At 34.0% G+C, this 20,507-nt stretch overlaps 2 protein-coding genes across 3 annotated transcripts in view; one reads left to right on the top strand and one right to left on the bottom strand.

Moving 5' to 3' along the window:
* The first annotated feature begins 252 nt into the window (after nucleotides 1–252).
* On the top strand, nucleotides 253–10,732 carry LOC148302451 (5-cytosine rRNA methyltransferase NSUN4-like). The gene is made up of 10 exons (XM_088271574.1): nucleotides 253–517; nucleotides 595–781; nucleotides 2,136–2,394; nucleotides 4,366–4,544; nucleotides 5,245–5,367; nucleotides 6,246–6,429; nucleotides 7,019–7,136; nucleotides 8,564–8,688; nucleotides 9,194–9,331; nucleotides 10,240–10,732. Exons 1-10 carry the CDS (start codon nucleotides 437–439, stop codon nucleotides 10,385–10,387), a joined length of 1,542 nt encoding a protein of 513 aa, XP_088127700.1. The 5' UTR covers nucleotides 253–436; the 3' UTR covers nucleotides 10,388–10,732.
* A 1,496-nt stretch (nucleotides 10,733–12,228) lies between these two features.
* The window catches only part of LOC148302450 (sialin-like), a 52,320-nt gene continuing 44,041 nt past the window's right edge, over nucleotides 12,229–20,507 (bottom strand). The window contains exons 9-12 of one of the 2 annotated variants that reach the window (XM_088271573.1): nucleotides 20,157–20,312; nucleotides 19,016–19,101; nucleotides 18,178–18,416; nucleotides 12,229–13,086 (exon numbers count right to left, since the gene is read on the bottom strand). In XM_088271573.1, coding sequence (XP_088127699.1) covers nucleotides 18,219–18,416; nucleotides 19,016–19,101; nucleotides 20,157–20,312 — 440 coding nt within the window. In that variant the 3' untranslated portion in view covers nucleotides 12,229–13,086; nucleotides 18,178–18,218. Of the gene's footprint in view, nucleotides 13,087–16,869; nucleotides 18,417–19,015; nucleotides 19,102–20,156; nucleotides 20,313–20,507 lie in introns of those variants that run through there. The other variant, XM_088271572.1, reaches the window with a different exon arrangement.

Below are 20,507 nucleotides of genomic sequence, written 5' to 3'. Positions count from 1 at the left end.
AAATTTGAAGTGTGGTTTTAATGTTTAAATACACAGATGGTAGTACAAGTGCCATTTTAGAATTAATTGTCACAAGCATTTGGTAGTACGGCTGTTCATGTACGTCCATACTCTGAGAAAAGATTTATTTGGACGACCATGTACGGCCACACTTCCGGGCGGGTTAATGCATGGCATTCTTTTTGGGGAATTTAATTTTCTTACGCATTGCAATACTGGTAATAAATGTCAATGTCAGATTTGAAACTAACCAATAAATGAAAATAAAGGCATGCCGAAGATTTACTATACACACTCTATCGAAAATAAATGGATATTTGGATAATTTGTTATAATTACTTAAAAAACAGATCAGTATTTTTTTGTGTATCCATTTAATTTCATTGTCGCTTGAGACGTATTTCTGTGTTTTTTCTATTATTTTTTTTTGCTAAATATGTTTTGCAGTAGATGGAAAAAGTCAGAATGCCTGTTATTTTACACTTTAAAACGGTTCAAGAATGGGAAAGACCATTGGGTAATATATTTTTCGCTTTGTTATATTTTATTAATTTATTAAAATAAATTATTGTTAATCTATATTTTTGTGTACAGAGTACTTTACGGAAGAAAGTTCACCCGGTAGATAAAGCTATGGAGCACTTTGATGATTTTTATGGACAAGCCTTCGGTGCTAAATGGGATCCCATCAAGAAAGCGCTCATCAGGAGACACAAATATGTTGCGCTTATTAACAACTTTGGTGATGATCTAGAAACAATGGAGAAGTTGGATGGAATGGGTGAGTATTGCCAGATTTTAACGCTTTATTTACCAACGCATTTTTGAAAGACTTACCTTAAAAACCAAGGTAATTTGTACTTATAGCAGAAACTACAAGCAATTAACGAATACATTCATAATTTCTGTACCAATCGTTTGATTATTATGATTTTTATTATATTGACTACCAAAAGCCGAATACACTGCCAACATAAACCATCAAACCCCAATTAGTTGATATCCTACCCTACGCACTGTAAATAATTCTCACAATTAAGTAATTACTATTTGTCCATTTTAAAGTATGTTTACACAAATAAACAAATTTTAGTAACACATTGTCCATGGAAGCCAAGCTAGCGGTTTACAACGGCGTGCTGGTACCGACACTAATGTATAGAAGCAAAACATGGAACTGGCAAAGGAAGGATGAAAGCAGAGTGAACGCTGTTGAAATGCGCTCCCTCAGACGAATGTGTGGAAAAATCTTTTATCTTCGTTTTTAAATCATTGTATGACAGAATTAAAAACGAAGATAAATGAAAGGAATGTAAGGCTGAACGAGGAATAATTGAAAAGATTAGGAAGAGTTAATTGCGGTGGTATGGACATGTGGAGCGAATTGATAACGAGAGAATGACTAAGAAAATATATGTGGCGAATGTGAGAAGGAAAACAGAACGAAGACGACCGAAAAAGACTTGGCACGATCAGATCAATCAGAACCTAAAATCTGGTGGTGTCAAAAGTCTGCGTAATCGGAGGGCATGTATGACTAGATGTATGGATGTGAAGGAGGCGAGGAGTGTATGTCAGGACAGAAGAGTGTGGCGTTCCATCCTCTCTGCCTACCCGTGCGGGGAAACGGCGTGATGGTAGTAGTAGTAGTAGTAGTTGTCGGGTTTTTTTTTTCATCAATCTCGACCCTAATTATCTGCTGCCCGATCCTCAGTATACTAATTAATCACAAGTAACCGCAAACCCAATTCCGATCTATAAAATTTTTTTTTTTGTCGTCTCTCGCGCTCTATCAAAAGTAAGCAAATAGAATGCTTATAAGAATCTCCCGCTTTCTACCAATAGTATGCAAAAGATGCTTTTAAGCGTTTCCCGCAAACGATGTGTTAATTGACTATATCCCTATTTTATTTAAATTTTACTTGGTAAATTACACTATTTTTTGAGAACTCCGACCACTATTTCTTTAAACAAACAAAAAATATAGCCTTGGTTTCACATACGTTGTTCGAAAATGATAAGGATACATCGAAACATGCGTCATGATAGATTTTTAGTAATAGTGATATTTACCAAGTGAAATTTTAATTTAAAAGTTAAAAATTATCACTAAGAATTTAATGTCTTTCTCACAGGCGCACGCAACATGAGGGATTTATTCGCCGCACACAAAAGATACCTGGAGAGCATAGGAAAGTATGAGGATGATGAAAAAGATTCGGAAGCAAACACTAAACAGGAAGAAGTTCAAATGGAAGCACTCGCATCTCGAGCGGCCAGATCAGATATTGCCAGTTTGTATCCAGATAACGATGTCCCTCGAGTGTTAGATACGGGAAGAACCATTATTGGGAAAGATGAAATTAAACCGGAAGAAAACAGACAAATGGAAAGGTACAATTGTAATATCTCAAAAGGCGTAGATAAGCTTCTTCAATAAAACTAAGACTGGTGTCGCGGGTTCGATTCCCACCAATTGCAAATGAACTGAAGAACAATTTGTTTTCGATTGGTCTGGGTGTTAGTGATGTATTTTTCACATTTACCTATCCTTACCTGAGATGGTTTGGACATGTAGAACGAATGAGTGAGAAAAGAACGGTAAAAAAAAATTATGAGGCGAATGTAACTGGGAAAAGGAGCAGAGGAAGACCGAGAAAAACATGGCACGATCAGGTATGCCAAATACTTGAAAGTGGTCAGGTTAGGAGTCGTAATAATCGGCGGGTATGTATGAGGAGATGCATGAACGTGGAAGAGGCGAAGAATGTTTGCAAAGACAGAGTGGTGTGGCGTTCTATTCTCTCTGCCTACCCCTGCGGAGAAGCGGCGTGATGGTTAGTTAGTTAGTTACCTATCCTTACTATCCCACCTCCGACAAGCATCTTAAAGTAGGGGCTTTGCGGGTTATTCCTTTTAAAAATAAAATAAAACAGATGCATTGAGATAGTTTGGATATATGGAATGAATGAGTAAAAAAGAAAATAATAATAATAAAACCCTTATCCGCACCCCAATGGTGCATAGGGCACTGCTTCATATGAACACAGTGTTATCTTGATCGTTTACACACGAAGGAAAGGTGATCAGCCCTCCGCTTCAGGTACCAGTCCAGGGTTATATTGAATAAATATTACAGTGAAAAAATCACTTATATTTATTTGACCCCCCTGGGAATCGAACCCGGGACCTCCAGACTGGTAGCCGAGCGTGCTGACCATTACACTACAGAGGCGGACAAAAAAGAAAATGGTAAAACAAATTTATGAGGTGAATTTAGTTGAAATAGGAGAAAAGAGAGATGAAAGTAGACTGAATGCAGTAGAAATGAGATCTCTCAGATGAACGTGTAGCAAAATGAAAGTATGATAGATGTTTGAATGGTATAAGGAAAGAATGCAAGGCCGAGATTAGCTTTATCGATAAAATTTCTTAATTTTCATATTATTTTTTGACATCTTATCAAAGATGAAGAATATAGAAGTCTGGGCATTTACGGGGCTGATGACCGTCATAGGCTGGGTTAGGTGATCACTTTACACACGTGTAACATTCACCGATTCTACCCATTATAGACAACCACACTACTCAAATTCTTAGAAGTTCGATATACATATGAACCAATTTAGAAACCTTGTTCTTGAATCACTAGAGACATCTATTGGTGAGATGTAAAGAAGCTTTTTATCAAGCAGAAACTCTTATACTAGTATGTATATTTCTTATTTTTTTTAAGGTGTTAAGATGGTCTGGATATGTGGAACTAATGAGTGAGGAAAAAATGCTAAAACAAATTTATGAGGCGAATGTTGTTGGAAATAGAAGCAGAGGAAAACTTGATGGCATGTTCAAGTAGGTGAAATACTTGAAAGCAATCAGGTCAAGAGTCGGAATAATCGACGGATATGAATGAAGAGATGCATGAACGTGGAAAATGCAAAGATTGTTTGCAAAGACAGATTGGTGTGGCGTTCTATTTTCTCTGCCTGGCTTGATGGTTAGTTTTTAAAAATGCACAAATACTGACTTGCTTATTTATTAAACTTACATCAGTAAACATGATTTATTTCAAAATTATTGATGTTTTATGTCATGGGTTTTCTTTGACAGCGCCATTACGATGATGCCACAAAAAACTTTATTTTAAGTAAAATGTCATGAGTAAAACAGGAAAATAACCTTATGTGCTTAAATACAACCACAGATGGCAGTACAAGTGCCATTTTAGAAACAAATGTCACCAGGCTTTAGTTGTAAGCGCTGTCGCACATGTATGCCCATACTCCTTTGAGGAAAATTTTGTTTGGACGACTATGTACGGCCACACTCCTGGACAGGTTAAATATATTTAATTTTTTGTTTCAGCACCGCTATGAAAACTTCCCTCGCGTCTAGTCTGTCCAAAGCGGAGATGGATGAATCTCGTATTGTGGAACCGGAAATGGGCATGTCTGCGTCAGCTCTGTGGACCTTCATCCCTCCGTCTCGGCTCATGGGGAGGGATGACTGGGTGCCGGAATCTGATCAGTACAAGTATTACTCCAGTAAGTTAACGTCGTGTACCATGAAAATAGATGTCTGTGAAGAATTTTAAGGTTTAACGATGTGAGGAATGAAGAGATAAGGAGTAGGATACAGCAAATCTTCGTTACTGTCGTCAAGGAAAAGCGATTCAGTTGGCTAGGCCATGTACTCCGCATGCCTCCTGATAACCTTAATCAAGCTTGCCTCTTTTACAAGATATGTTCGCGTCACCCAGGACGACCCCTGATGACAATGTGTGTGCTGACTTTGTGGACTTTGACTATATGTTCCACATAGGGAGCGGATATCGTTTAATAAGTTAACACAGCTCTTTTAGATTCTCTGGAGCCATTGATTTATACATAAGTAGACGGAGTTTATACTCTACCCTTTCGTGAAAGCGTAACCAGTGCAGTTAGTGAAGTAGTAGGGTGGTGTGATTAAATTCAGAAATTCCAAAAATCAGTCTCATTGCAGCGTTTAACATTGATAAACATAATCTGTTAGAAGTCTCTATTGTTTAGTTAACTAAAATATTTATTCAATTGCTTACCCTGGACTGGTACCTGAACCGGAGGGCTGATCACCTTTCCTTCATGTGTTAACGATCAAGACGTGTGCAGATAAGGGTTTGAATGAATGAATGAATTTAGTTTGTATAATACATATTGCGATATGACTTCTCCATTGATATCTACACATGTATAAACAATTTTCCAGGTGCCAAGGACTTCCCGTTGATAATTGAAGATGATGAATTTAAGTTTCCCGAGAAGTTGAATGTGTATGGATTTGACGGAGAAGATACTTCCAAGTTTCCAGAACCAGCACTCGGATCGACAAGTAACTCACTTCTTTAATTTATCTTTCACATTCTTGTTTTAAATCAGATATTTTGGATATAAGAATTTAAATCTTATATTTATACTTTGTGTTTACACTGTATGTTAGTGGAAAAAAACTGGATTTATACAACCAAAACAACAAAAAATCAGTATCAATACGTTTAGTCCATATGGAAATTTTAATTCCATATGGAAAATCATATCGGCCATCTGGGCACCTTTGCTTCAAAACACAACTATTCAACACGTTTACTGCATTGAATATATCGAATATACTTTTTAAATTTTTTTTTATTTAATATAGTTAATTTTTTTTACAATTTGATACAATTTCTATATATTTATACATATCGCTCACTCCTTTCAACAACATCAAGTATCAAAAATCGACAATTTTCAGTTGTGCATGTTTTCGGAATACCCAGAAAATGTACTATATCCCAGCAAAAGCGGCATATTCTAAACTCAATATTTACCCGCTAAAGGGCAGAAAGAGTTGATTTTGCATTTTGAAGAAAAGATATTGTTTAATTATTTTTTTAAATATATCAAATATATTTTTCAAATGGAGAAAAAAACCTCAGGTTTTACCTAAAAAGATCTGTGGCACGGTGAAAAGTTCAATGAGTGGCTTGATATTTATTTTTAATACATTTCATTATATTCTTAAACTTTAAAAATGATTTCCTGAAAAATCAAGTTTTTTTTATAAATGACGTTGTTGGAAGGATTGAGCGATATGGCAAACTTATGATTTTAGTTTCGCCGTGCCTCTCCAAAAAAGAGACTGAGCTCTTGCGCTTGGAGAGGGACTCACGCTCAAGGTTTATTGTTTTATTTGATTAATGGTATAATAGTCTGTGTTTATATTTTCAGAAGTGTTAAATTACTATCTGATGGACGGGTCGTCGATTCTCCCGGTGGTGGCGCTGGACATCCAGCCGGGAGACAGGGTGCTGGACATGTGCGCCGCTCCCGGAGGCAAGACCCTGGCTATTCTGCAGACTATGCTGGCCGATGTCCTGGTAGCTAACGACTCCACACCCTCCAGAGTCAACCGGTACTAGAACGCTCAACACTCGCATTTTACATTTTGACATCACGACAAAGATAAGGAAGAATATGGATGTCTGGGTATTTACCGGGCTTACAAACTGTCATAGGCTGGTTTAAGTGATCCCTAAAGGGTGCACGTGTAACATTCACCATTCTACTCATGATTGACAAACGCACTAATTTTTAGCACATAAAATTTTCGGAACTCATAATTTACACATTGTTTTGTGTGTGTGTTCTCAACAGCGTCTATGGCTGATTTGAGTAAGTTTTTTATTTAGCAGAGACCCTTGTGTTTGCCAGATTCTCGCCGATTTATTTCACATACTGCGAGATGCATTAAAACATTTTGATTTTCAATTTTTATGAGTTTATTTGACCAGTTATTTTATTCTCAAAATTTTGGGTCTGCCCAAATCCACTCAGGTGTTATATTATAAATACCCAGACTTCTACATTCTTCTCCATCTATGTTGAGATGCCAGAATGTAAAATGCTTTTTTACCACTTAGGCTTTTTCTGTCCTTAAAAAAATGAATATTAGAGGTTTTACAATAATCGTTTGATTATCAATTTTATATGTATATTTTCAGAATAAGTAAAGTCCTTAAAGAATACCTATATGACTACCGTTCAAGTAACATATGGAGAGAACGAATCGTACTCACCTTAAAAGATGGACGTCATTTGATGGATGAAGGATTTGACAAAGTAAGTGAAAATACACAACTCATTTTATTTTGGAATGTTATATTTTTATTTTTAAATGTATTAGTTTAGGTACTTGTCACTGAATGACCTACCTATTAAGGAGTACAAAAATTGATGTCCGACTTTCTCTGGGGAGTGGGTTTTTTTTACAAGAAATTTTTTTTTCTTTGCTTTCCATTTTCCCTTTATTCTCTAACTCCACCCCCTGCCCCCCCCCACCCCTTCCCCTAACTTCCCCCCTCCTTATTTATAGAATAAAACAGATAATTATTTAAGCTTTGGTTTATATTTAGACCTGAAACCCGGAAAAAAACCCGGAAACTATGCTTACATGCATAGTTTCCGAAACTAGTCATTATATGTAATTAAATAAATAGAACTCAAGTGGCAAAAAACAAGTATTTTTCTTTTACAATGTAAATTCATGTGAAATTGGTGCATATTTTTAATCATTCTTCATAATTTTACTACTGTTTGCCATACTGTTAAATTCACAGTAAAATTGGGACACAGTTTTAAACATTGTTCTTAATTTTCGCAACTTACTCCCCAAAATTCCGTTCTGCAACTGTGGATCTGACAGGAAGCCTACAGCTTCTCTATCAGATCTGGGAATGTGGCGGGAAGTTTTCAAAAATCAAGTTAAATGATTAAATGATGAAAACGCGCTTAGAGTGTCGGAAATGAAGACTAAGAAGCATATCAGGCAAGAGTCTTTGAGATTGAATAAGAAACGCCAGGATCAGGGATATATGCGAGATCGAAGATGTCGTTAGGTGGGGAAGGCAACGAAGGAGAATGCGGGGAATGGAATCATCCAAACTCCCCCACATCGCACTGTACGGTCAACCCCATGGTAAAAGACTCCCGGGCAGACCACCAGAGAGATGGGTTGATAGCTGGGAATTGACATCGCAGGAAGCTAATCCCTCTTAAAAACAGGCCGCAAGGCCTACAACAAGATGAAGAAGAAGAAGTTAAATGATTTTAAAATTCTTGTAGATAGACTAGAGATTAAGACATCCATTATAACCAGGGTAGGTGCAATTTATAATTGTCGGTATCTCTGTGTTCAATATTGCTACTGTTTCCGTAGAAAAGCGTTTTCACTATGGACAGTACAATATATTGCGGTTGTACTCACAAAAAAACGTTAACTCGAAAATATGCAATTTTGACTTAATGATGCATATTATACAGTTTTCCAGGTTCTGTAAACTGGAAAAATACATTTAAGAGTTGAAATGTCATATTTATATGATTTTAAAAGTAAATTCAATTTAAGTTTAATAGCGGGTATTATATGCAGGCTTAAAGCTTTAAAGAATAGGGATAATTCAAACAGGGATTTTAGAGTTAACATTTTATGCCAGTATACGCACGATATGTTCCTTTTCAATGTTTATTTTGTTTTTGTATTTTTTTAGGTCTTGGTTGATGTCCCGTGCACAACAGATCGCCATTCTTTGAAAATAAACGAAAACAATATATTTACACCAAATCGAAATAAGGAACGTCTTCGTTTACCAGAACTACAATCCAGCCTTTTAAGGTAACTTCAAATGCATGATTTTTTATATAATCAATTATTTCGCTCTAAGTACTGCGCCACAACTGTGTGAAAGGGAGACAACATTTATGAACTACACTAAGACCTCACTTTGCGTTGTAAATAGGTTCCAAAATATCCGGCGCGAAACTGGAACAACACAAAGTGAATTACTATTTTCCATTGGAAATCATATAAACATCAATGATAGGTTACCGTATTTTTCATTCAGTCCTTAAATGTTAAAAAAAGAAGAATATTTACATAACAAAACTAAAAGTAAAACTTTGAAACAACGCAAAGTGAAACGACGCAAAGCGAGGTCTGAGTGTGCATTCTTCCGATCATTCACGTCACAATTCACGCAGTCGGTCTGTAAACATGCGACTGTAGGTCGATTGTCGTTGAATTGCCACTGTTGTTTACAACAGTGGCAATTCAACTTTCTTTAGAGAGCGTTAACAAAACAAATGAAGAGGAAAATAATAATTATTTTTATTGGTTTCAGTAATGCACTGTCTGTGTGTCGCGTGGGAGGTAGTGTGGTGTACAGTACGTGTTCCCTCAGTCCTATTCAGAATGATGCCGTAGTCCACATGGCACTGAAAAAGGCCTTCGAGGATAATGGAATCCTTGCTACTATCAAGTAAATAATGCATTTTTTTTTTTACAACATTTTGAGTGTGTCCAAATACCTAGTTATTTTTTATATTTTTGACATCTCAACATAGATAAAAAAGAAGAATATGGAAGTCTGGGCATTTACAGGGGTTACAACCTGTCATATGCTGGTCAAGTGATCACTTTACACATGTGCAACGTTCACCAAGTCTACCCATGATTGACAACCACACTATTAAAAATTTTGGAACTCCTATGAGTTCCAAAAATATCTAGATATATTTATCAATTTCGTGACTTGTGACTACATATGAGTTCACAACAGCCATCTATGTTGGAATGAGGAAAACTTTACCTAAGCAGACTCTATTTATTAGCATGCGAGATCCTGGATTATACATATTTACGTACTTGAGACCTGCCTGAAAACATAATTTTAAATTTTTTATGTAGCTTATCATTTTACCAGTTATTTTATTAACAACATTTTGAGTGTGTCCAAATCTGATTTATCTCCACTTAGTTATGCTTGTCCGCCTCCGTGGTTAGCGTGTTTAGCTACTGTGCTGGAGGTCCCGGTCCGATTCCCAGGGTGGGTGAAAATAAATATCAGTAATTTACTCTAATATTTATTTAATATTATCCTGGTCTGTTCCCTGAAGCGCAGGAGTGATCACCTTGCCTTCATGTAAGTAACGATCAAGATAACACTGTGTCAATACGATGCAGTGCCCTATGCACCATTGGGTGCGGATAAGGATTTTTTTTCTCTCTTTCCCGTTTTTGTACCTTGCTTATAAATGCAAGTTCATGCTACGGGTAAGGGATTCTTACACTTTTACTATAGTGTTCCAGTATGCATTATGTGGGAGAAGGGTTAGAAGAAGAATTTATATGCTTTGGAACATTATATGTTTTTTTTCTTTATTGCAGATTATTCAAGAAGTCCTTGAAGCCAGTCCAGTCCATGTTTAGTTTAGGTTCTGGTAAAACGGCAGTTCGATACGGCCACCTCGTCACACCAGATCTGGAAGCCAATTACGGGCCGGCATACTTTGCCAAACTCGTGAGAACCAAGTAAGGTACTCATTGTAATATAAACATTGTATAGTCATTATTTTATCTAGTTTTTTAAACTCAGTAGTTACTTTTATTGTATTGCTTTTTTATTTCATAAAATACCAGATGTTCACCCCACCACTGACTGTAAATAAAATATATTAAACGTTTATCTAAGTGTTCATGCTTTATTTTAATTTTACATCTTTAACCTTTTAACCGCGTTCCTAAGAGACGCCCGTGTGTGGCGGTATTTCGCCGTTTTTTAAATGATTACTTTTATCATGTATTTAGTTAAGAAACAATTTATTTTCCTAAATAAAAACGTTCAATGGGATTCATCGTGCCTTTTTGGTACTCTATAATACACGTGTGTCACATTATTCTTGAAATATATCGTAATATAAACAAATTAGATCGTAACATAAATAAATCAAAGCACGCATCGTGTGTCACTCTTACCCACTGGCGATGCGCAGCGTCGAGAGTGAGACAGATATAGGGCATGATTATGGCGCGGACTAATTACCGACCGCATGAAAAATCAGGGATCTGTTCTTTTATTTATACTTGTGATGTTACAAATTATTAGTCAGATATTTCAACAGATGTCATAAGGCCAAGGATTGACGTATTATTTTATCCCAAGTTCCACACCATGAAAAAATCCCTCTATGTTGAACTGAGGTTCGAATCTTGGAGCAATGTAAAAACACAAACGCTTATGTCAGCCGCGTATGGGGCATGTTTTGTTAAAACACATACGGTTATGCGAGCCGCGTGGATCCGGATAAAACCACAGTACAAAAGAATTAGTAAAAATTTACTAAGGTTAATGTCAGTCTTTTCTACAGTATAAGATTATTGGTTGGGATGGTACGAGTAATGCATTATTAAATAGTATTATTGTTGCCCATAAATGAATAATGAAAATAATACTTAAAGCTCTGAGACAGACACCCATAGAGGAAATATTCAACACATTACAACTTACGGTAGTCTAAAACTAACTAACTAACTAGCCATCACGCCGCTTCCCGCACGGGTAGGCAGAGAGAATACAACACCACACCACTCTGTCTTTGCAAACATTCTTCGCCTGTTCCACGTTCATGCATTTCCTCATACATACCCGACGATTATACGACTCCTAACCTGACCACTCTCAAATATTTGGCATACCTGATCGTGCCAACAACTAATCATGTACTCTTACATAACAACCAATGACTCTTACATAACACAAGAAAGCATAAAAAATCACAATTAACACACCTCATGGAAACATATAAACACAGAAACAAATCAAACATAACCATAGTCATTGAATAACGAAACTATGTATAAAAGAGCTATTCATAAATGGATAATGAATGGATGTAGGTAGATCTAAAATAGAAAGCATCAAAAACAAATTTCTTTTCATATAATTTTGAAAATATTCATCGTCGAACCCTTATCCGTACCCCAATGGTGCACAGGGCACTGCATCATATAAACGCAGTGTTATCTTGATCGTTAACACACATAGGAAAGGTGATCAGCCCTCCACTTTAGGTCCAGGGTAATATTGAATAAATATTAAAGTAAAAAATCACTTATTTATTTATTAGACCTCCCTCTGGGAATCGAAACCGGGACCTCCAGAACGGTAGCCGAGCGTGCTGACCATTACTCTACGGAGGCGGACAATAAATAAGAATTTTAAAATGTACCCTCGGAACGGGAAAACCCAGTAAGGGTACATTATTATAATTTGTAACTATGTATATGATAAAAAATAATAAATAAAATCGACATTCAACACTTTTCGAAAAATGCCATTCTCGCCATAAATATAAACTGTCATCAAAAGTCAAGTTGTTTCTGTTTTAAACAAATTTATTTAATAAAACAAATCAATAAAACTACAATGTATCAAATTTAAAAACAATGTTTAAGATTAAAATACATATGCATATGAATTTGTATCAGGAAACTATGTACACTAAGTAACAGTAGCCAGAAACCAATCTATAATTTTTTTAACACCTTTGCGGACACATTTTTCGCAATCATTTATATTGGCCCATGTTGTATTAAGGTTTTTTTTGTTTTTTGTTTCAACTCAATCCATATATACTAAACTCTTTAATTACATGGTAGATACATATGTTTTATGCGATACTGTATAAAAAAAATGTGTAATAAAAGGTAGGTATACTTAAATTATTTGGCTGACAGCTATAGTTGTAATTTTCCATATGTGGGCCATGACTGCTATAGCAGTGAGTGCCATGAGCGCGGCAATATATTTCCTTTTTAACATAACATCTACATAGTAATAATCTAAAAATGGGTCAGAAAATCATATTTTCTAACCAGTCAAAACATTAACAGTTAGAGTGCTGAGAATCGTTATATTGACTAATTATGTAGTATACTTGGCCAAAAGTGGAGCCATCGATATACTGACGATGATGCCAGTATATGAGGTTGTGTCGAAGCGTGCGCTTAATTAATTAATTTTTGGTGAAAATAGAAATAATTTTTTTATAAAAACCTATTGTTTTTGTGTCAGATTCAGTGTTACTTGCTAGACGTCTGACAGTATTAGGTGAGAGGAAAAGCACAGGTATGCTGACAGAGAGAAATGTCACTGAAAGTACTCGGCGAGCAATATCGCGAGCTCGCTCCGAGGCCGAAAGGTGGCGACCGGAAGTCGATAATCCTGCTTCCTGTCTACGAAAAGGAAGGAGGATGAAATTTAATCATTATATATATATATATATATATATATATATATATATATATATATATATATATATATATATATATATATATATATATATATATATATATATATATATATATATACATGCAAAAAATGCCATTACATTTGAGTGGTTTGAAATTTACTCCACTGATACTAGAAAGAAATACTAAAATCGGTCAATATTTGAGACAAATATCGTTGAATTTGTACACCTAATAAAAAGAACCGTTTTGCCAAAAATCTCAGCACTAAAACGGTTAATATTTATTTATTTAACAATAGTAAAATACTGTTAAACAGTTAATATTACAAAATAAGCGTTAGTTTCTCCATCAATAATATATTATATGGTAACCTTTTAATAATAATAAAATATTAAAGTTGAAAAAATATAATGAAAAATATTCACATTCTGTAGTTAGATTCTTTGTGTTCTAATTATAATTACTAAATTAATTGAGTAAATAGTAAATGAAATATATTTTTTAAAGTTACAGATATCTTATAGGTATCTTATTTTTAATTACATAATAGTTTAGGGCGGTGTGTAATATTGAATTGACACAGTTTATTTTTTTTTTTTTAGTACAAGCAAATTGAAATTTATATCATCCCAGTAAAGCCAGAGGTGCAAATATACAATAATTTTGCATTATGAGTATTTTTGGCCACTATTTCTCCAAGAAAATGCTTTGTACAAAGGATTGACAATTTATTTTGAACCAGACACGTCATTGCAAAAATACAAAATGCACATTTATATCTGATATAATTGAAGCAATACGGGAACAAGAATTACATTATCAATTGATTTATTTAACATTATAATACTAGAACTATTCATAAAATAGATTTACCAGACTACTTTTAGAAGAAAATAAGTAAATGTTCTTGATAGATTTATATTATCCACTGACACTTCGTGATGGAATTGCATTTTTAATTTATTATTAGATTAAAACCAATATTTTTAGCTTTTCCACTTTTTTTATTTGACCAGCGACCGGGTTCCGTCGTTACCGACATCATCAGACTGGATGACAGACCAGTCTGATGATGTCGGTAACGACGAAACCCGGTCACTGGTCAAATAAAAAAAGTGGAAAAGCTAAAAATATTGGTTTTAATCTAATAATAAATTAAATGTTCTTGTTTAAATTACATAAAGTTTATTGTTTTATTTGTACGATATTTCTATACATCAATCAATAATCATTTTACGATGATTAAAGTTATTATAACTATAGTTATTATACAGACCTGAATGATGGAAGTTTAACTTCTGAAACATGTAGTCTATAATAAAACTCAAGTGGTAAAAAACAAGTGTTTTCTTTAATCATTGTAACATGTCTTACCACAAAGTTAATGCCGAAACAATAAATAAAATAATCATTTTATTTATTTCTATGTAATGTAATACGCACATTCGTAAGAAAAGCTATTTCAATACACATGGCTATATTTTTCCATAAACCAACATTAGAACAAGATGATTTTACTTCTAGTTTATAGATTTGGTATAAAATCCTCTCCAAACTATGAAAATACATATATATTTAGGAATAAACAGTCACAAGTTATCAAAAGGCATTTTTTTACACTTAGCTGAGGTTATGAGTGAAGTTTAGCTTTCGATGTAAAATTAACTCTAGCTAAATACACAAATATGACAATTTGTAAAAAGAAGTACATTTTTTTAGAAAATGTAACATTTCATATGCGTAATACTTACATATTAGAAAAAAAATAAGCCTCTTTATGCTTGAACTTTTTAATTCGGATATTTTATTTTTACAGAAAAAACTACGCATGTAAAATTTTCTAGAACACAAATTCATGTTATAACAAATACATACACACACAACAATAACGTAATAACAATTTTTTGAAAAATTGCATTTTATATGCATTTCAAAATCTAAAATTGCCAGTACCTTTGTCAAATATGAACTGATTGTTGAAGGGATAAATAATTACAAAATTATAGAGAAAGGAAGAAGAAATTAAATATGTAAATTTGTAAAGATGTTTTTGGTATATTTTAAAGTTAAATTATTGAAAAATATCTTTTTTTAATAATTTTTTTTAAATATTCCTAGTATGCAATATTTCTGTCCGCCTCCGTGGTGTAATGGTCAGCGTGTTTAACTACCGCGCTGGAGGTCCCGGGTTCGATTCCCAGGGGGGGGTGAAAATAAATATTAGTGATTTCACACTGTAATATTTATTTAATATTACCCTGGACTGGTTCCTGAAGCGCAAGAGTGATCACCTTGCCTTCATGCAAGTAATGATCAAGATAACACTGCGTCAATTCGATGCAGTGCCCTATGCACCATTGGGTGCGGATAAGGGTTATACGTAATGAGTATGCGATATTTCAAAACTCAATGCAATCCGAAACACAAAGACCACCTTCATATTTTTACATTATACTATCAACTGGCTGTAAACAGCCAGTTGATAATATAATAGAAAAATATGATGAAAGAGATGGTCTGACGATATTGTCGCTGTGGGGGGTAAAAACTGGCTGCAAGCAGCAACCAACCGGAGGAAATGGAAAGAAGGGGAAGAGGCCTATGTCCAGCAGTGGAGGTCAGAGGGCTCATAAATTTAAGAAGAAGAAGTAAACAGCCACAGCTCAGTCTGGTGAAATGGAAAACAAAGAGAAAAGAAAGCACACATTTCTAATATATTCCATTTCTTAATGCTTGTGAAGCAATGAAAATATTAAAAAAATCTATGATACAACAATGCAATCAAAATGCTAAGTGATAGCAGCATTCAAGAAGCAAGTTGCCCACCTTAAGCAATGTTTAGTATTGCATGTGTTGCTGTTACCTTTAACAGATGGCGCTGACATTGCTGTCAAAAAGGATATTTTCCCTGTCACAGGTGTATATAAAAACTGCACATATTCAAATGCAACACTGTGTCAAAATTTTAATGCAATTCACTGGAATTATTATTTTTTGACATCTCATCAAAGATGAAGAAGAATATGGAAGTCTGGGTATTTACGGGGCTTACGACCGTCATAGGCTGGTTTAAGTGATCACTTTACACATGTGTAACATTCACCAATTCTACCCATTATTGTTGACAACCACACTACTCAAATTCTTGGAAGTTCTATATATATGAACCAATTTAGAAACCTTGTTCATGAATCACTAAAACTTCACTAGAGACATCTATTGGTGAGATGTAAAGAAGCTTTTTTATTAATAAAATAATGTTTCTGCTTAAGCAGAAACTCTTTTATTAGTATGTGAGATCCGAATCCCGGATTATAATCACACACATGAGAAACGCCAGAAAATACCATTTTCATTTTTATTATTAAGCTTATAATTTGACCAGATAATTTATTTATGAAAATTTTGAACCAACTAACATTTATATTTTTATTTATATAGAAAATTTCCATTCATAAACATTAAAAGCAATATTTTCAATCTGCATTTATTTATTTTTTGCAGATAAAATATATTTTTCTTTCACTACATGTATGAGCATTATTTTTTAAATCTAAATTCCTTACAACTATTACTTATTTATCTAATAACATAAGACAATTGCCATATATTGTAGATTTCTACACACTTATTATGTAAAACATAAGTACATTTTTAATAAGTTTTCTTTTTAATTTTTATACTTTATATAAAGAATTTTTTTATTTTAGTAATTGCCTAACATTGCCCCAGAAAAAAATACAGAGTGAATTTTCATTTATTAGATTTTTGTTTTGTACTAATATTTCTTGCTGGATCTGCATTTTATATAATAAAATAAAAATAAATAGCTTTTTCCAATTTTATTTTATTTGACCAGTGACCACTATCGACAACAAACCAGTTTTAAAATGTCAGTAATATTTTTTGGGCTTCTTATATCCTGGGCTATGTTTGCAAGTACATAAATATATGTATATGTGACATTATATTAATTCTTATCAGCTTTTTATCACTTTATATTTTTTGAAATACATATTACTTATACCTATAGAAGATAATTTTTTTTCTAAATGCTATATCGTAACCAATGTTGCCATTTATTTATTTGATTTTAACCGTATTCTTTGCCATCTGTCAGTTTTCATACGTTTTTGTACTAAGATTGAAATTTATGAATATTAAAATGACTTTATTGAAGTTATCCATAGTAATTATCATTATAAATTTTAAATTCACTCCATTTCTTAAAAAGTAATAATATTATCTAAGAGAAAAATTAAGTATGAAATGAAAATGTATAAAAATGAAATGATCACAATAAAAGCTTATTTAATTGACACATTTCTAAACATGACAAGGTTAATTTTTACTATGCAGAATATATATTTCTTATAAATATTTTCTTGAGAGTACGCGTGTCCAAACTGTATGTACAGTAAACCCCCTTATAATGTTGAGATAGGTACCGCATTTTAGAAGGTTAATGTTTTAAATTGTATTTTTACATTTCAACCAGCGGAAATGACTGAAGTGAGTTATTAGTAAATTAAAATACAATTTAAAATCATTCACCCTCTATAACGTTCCCTCCGATAACGTAGTACATATATTTATGTTATACATAGGAGGGTTTACTGTTTTACATTATTTTCAATGGCTTGGCATTTTTTGCTGTTGAAAAAATTGTCACATGATTTTTTTTACAAATCGTCACGTCAAATCATAATATGATTTGACGTGACAAACACAATATTTTGCAAAATGTTTGATTTATATTTTCGAATGTTTAAAAAGTTTTTAAAATGTATACTTTTTTATATACCATTTAATTGTATGTAAAAACTATATTTTTTCATTGATTTGAAAAAATGAGTGAATAATAAAATGTAGTGTTATTTGTGATCATATCAGCAAAGCTGTAAACCGCTCTTTCGTAAACTTGATAAGGTCTGTCGTTTTTTCTATAATTATAACCGATTGCAAAAGTTTATATTAGTGTTAATCTCAATATCCGTTGCTTGTTTGCTGAACATAATCCCTGATGATAACAAGAGATTTCTGAAATTATTTTTCAATATAAATTTACTTCACCTCGTATAAAATTGTGTCGTTTTATTTATGAATTTGCCGCCTTAATCACGTCCTGCGAGTTTAGAATCTTCCTTGACCTTGTCGTTGAGGGGCTGTCCTTCCAGAGTATCGTCAGCGCTTTCCGGAGCTCGGTTCCACGGCTGCTCCTCACCAGACCCAAAGATGGTGTAGGCGAAGATCTCGATGATGTACAGCCCAATAGTCACAAAGAATATGATGCGCCATGCCGAGATGGTTTGCTGTAATACAAAAATTAATGCTCTTTATAACTAACTGGAAATTGTCATTGATGCATATTAAGTCATGTTAAGGCTGAGATCTCAGTTGTTCAATTTCAGAATGTGAACGGCCGCGCTAGAGGTCGGACGCGTTTCCGCGCGCACTTTTTTAAAATAACATATCGCTGGTTAAATGCCAAAAGGCCACAACACAAAAAAAAACAAATTCTTTATTAGAAAAATGTTATCTATTTATATCGTCAACATCTTTCGAATATGAAAATGTTGACGATGTAGATAACATTTTTGGAATAAAGAGTTTGATTATTTTTTTTACGTTGTGGCCCTTTGGCATTTAACCAGCGATATATTGGAATTTTGACTTTTTTTTAAATATATATTTGAAAAAATAAAATTCTTTTTTTTTCTTAACTCTGTACCTTTCAATAACTTGTTTCTTTTAAAAACCATATAAATATTTATTTTAAAGAAAAACTAATCTTTTCAATACAACAATGGTATTTAAGCATAAAATTGAATTCCACCAAATGTTACTTGGGTTAAAAAAAAATAAGTTGTGATTTATCGTTTATTGGGCCTTAAAAGATATTTGCGCTTACATTCCCGTGGGTCAAATGTCCAACGAAGATAGGTACAATAATTCCAGGAAGAGTTGCCATCGTGTTGGTTATAGCCATGAGTGTTCCTGAAGAAAAAAATAAACATTTATTTTCCAAAGACACTGTACAGACTATTATTTTGTTTTATTTAATTTAATAAAATAAGAATATTTATACAAAATATAATAGACACAGGCTCAGAATTTCTGTATTTCTCTGTAATATAATTATGTATTCTTCTTCTCCGTCTTAATCCTCATTGCTGAGGGCTGTGACCCTTGCAGAAGCAATGACTCTTCTCCAGTTATCCCTTGACTGCGCTGCACGTAGCGCTCCAACCACTGAGGTGCCAGCTGCTGCCTTAATTTGATCGGTCCATCGTGTGGGGGATCTTCCTCTCCCTCTCTTTCCCTCCAGGCTACCGATCACAACTAGTCGTTCCAGGCTATCCTCGTTGCCACGCGCAACGTGTCCAAAGAACTGGAGAATCCGTCGGGTACAGATATTGGCCAGAGTCAAGCCATCCGAGCGTAGTTCCTGGCGAATGGACTCATTGGTGCGTCTAGCTGTCCATGGAATTCGGAGCATGCGCCTCCAACACCACATTTCGAAGGCATCAATTTTTTTTACATTACATTATGTATTACATGAAAGTATTATAATATAAATTTATTGATTTGCAGCGACGGAAATAAATAATTTTTGAAAAAATTGGGAGATAAAATCACCAATAAACAAAGTTTCTTAGTGTGTGCGCTCCTTTGCTGCTGCTTTGAGTGCTGTTGCTTTGCATATATGTGCATGTCGTTGCAAGTTTAGTAGTGCGCAAACCATCATACGCGGTGGTCGTGTCGCTACGTTAGTTATTGCGGCTACTTGTGATGTATTTTTTTCTCATTTTCAGATACTTACCAGAGCTAACATTACAAAATTGTTACATTTAAACTTATAGACTATGGTCAACAAAAGCAACATTTAGGAATCTTAACATTTTTCCCGTTGTTAAACCACATTTTCATATGGTGTACAAAATACATATCACCGGGGGCACATGGAATTTTTCAGCACCGTAAGGAGAACGTTAAACCATTGAAAAGTTGATCTATTTTCATATTATAATAAGTTGTTAATTATTTATTACCTGCGAAGTTGGGAGCGATGTCGATATGATTAGAGAGGAATCCACAGAACATCCCTCCGATGCAGGTGACTCCGACAGCCATCAAACCCACTGCCACATTGTGATAGCACCCCACGTAGCATAGCCCCAGGAGACAAACCATCGGGACAAAGGATGCTGAAATTTACACAATTTTATCTTACTTACTATTTTTTTTACATTTGAGTGATCTTTTTTTTAACTGTTTGTCAAGAAAAAGTAATTTCATCAGGTATGGCTAGTTCGGATGCCTCTCAAAATCGTCTCTTTTATTTATTTCTTTTTTAACTTTTTTTTGCAAAATAAATAACTCTAGTCTGGAGTATACTGTTA

This window comes from Brachycentrus maculatus, unplaced genomic scaffold (genome assembly GCF_059751285.1).
Source record: "Brachycentrus maculatus isolate JH-2025_06_01 unplaced genomic scaffold, ASM5975128v1 h1tg000452l, whole genome shotgun sequence".
NCBI lineage: Eukaryota > Metazoa > Arthropoda > Insecta > Trichoptera > Brachycentridae > Brachycentrus > Brachycentrus maculatus.
This window is presented reverse-complemented; position numbering and strand designations above follow the sequence as displayed.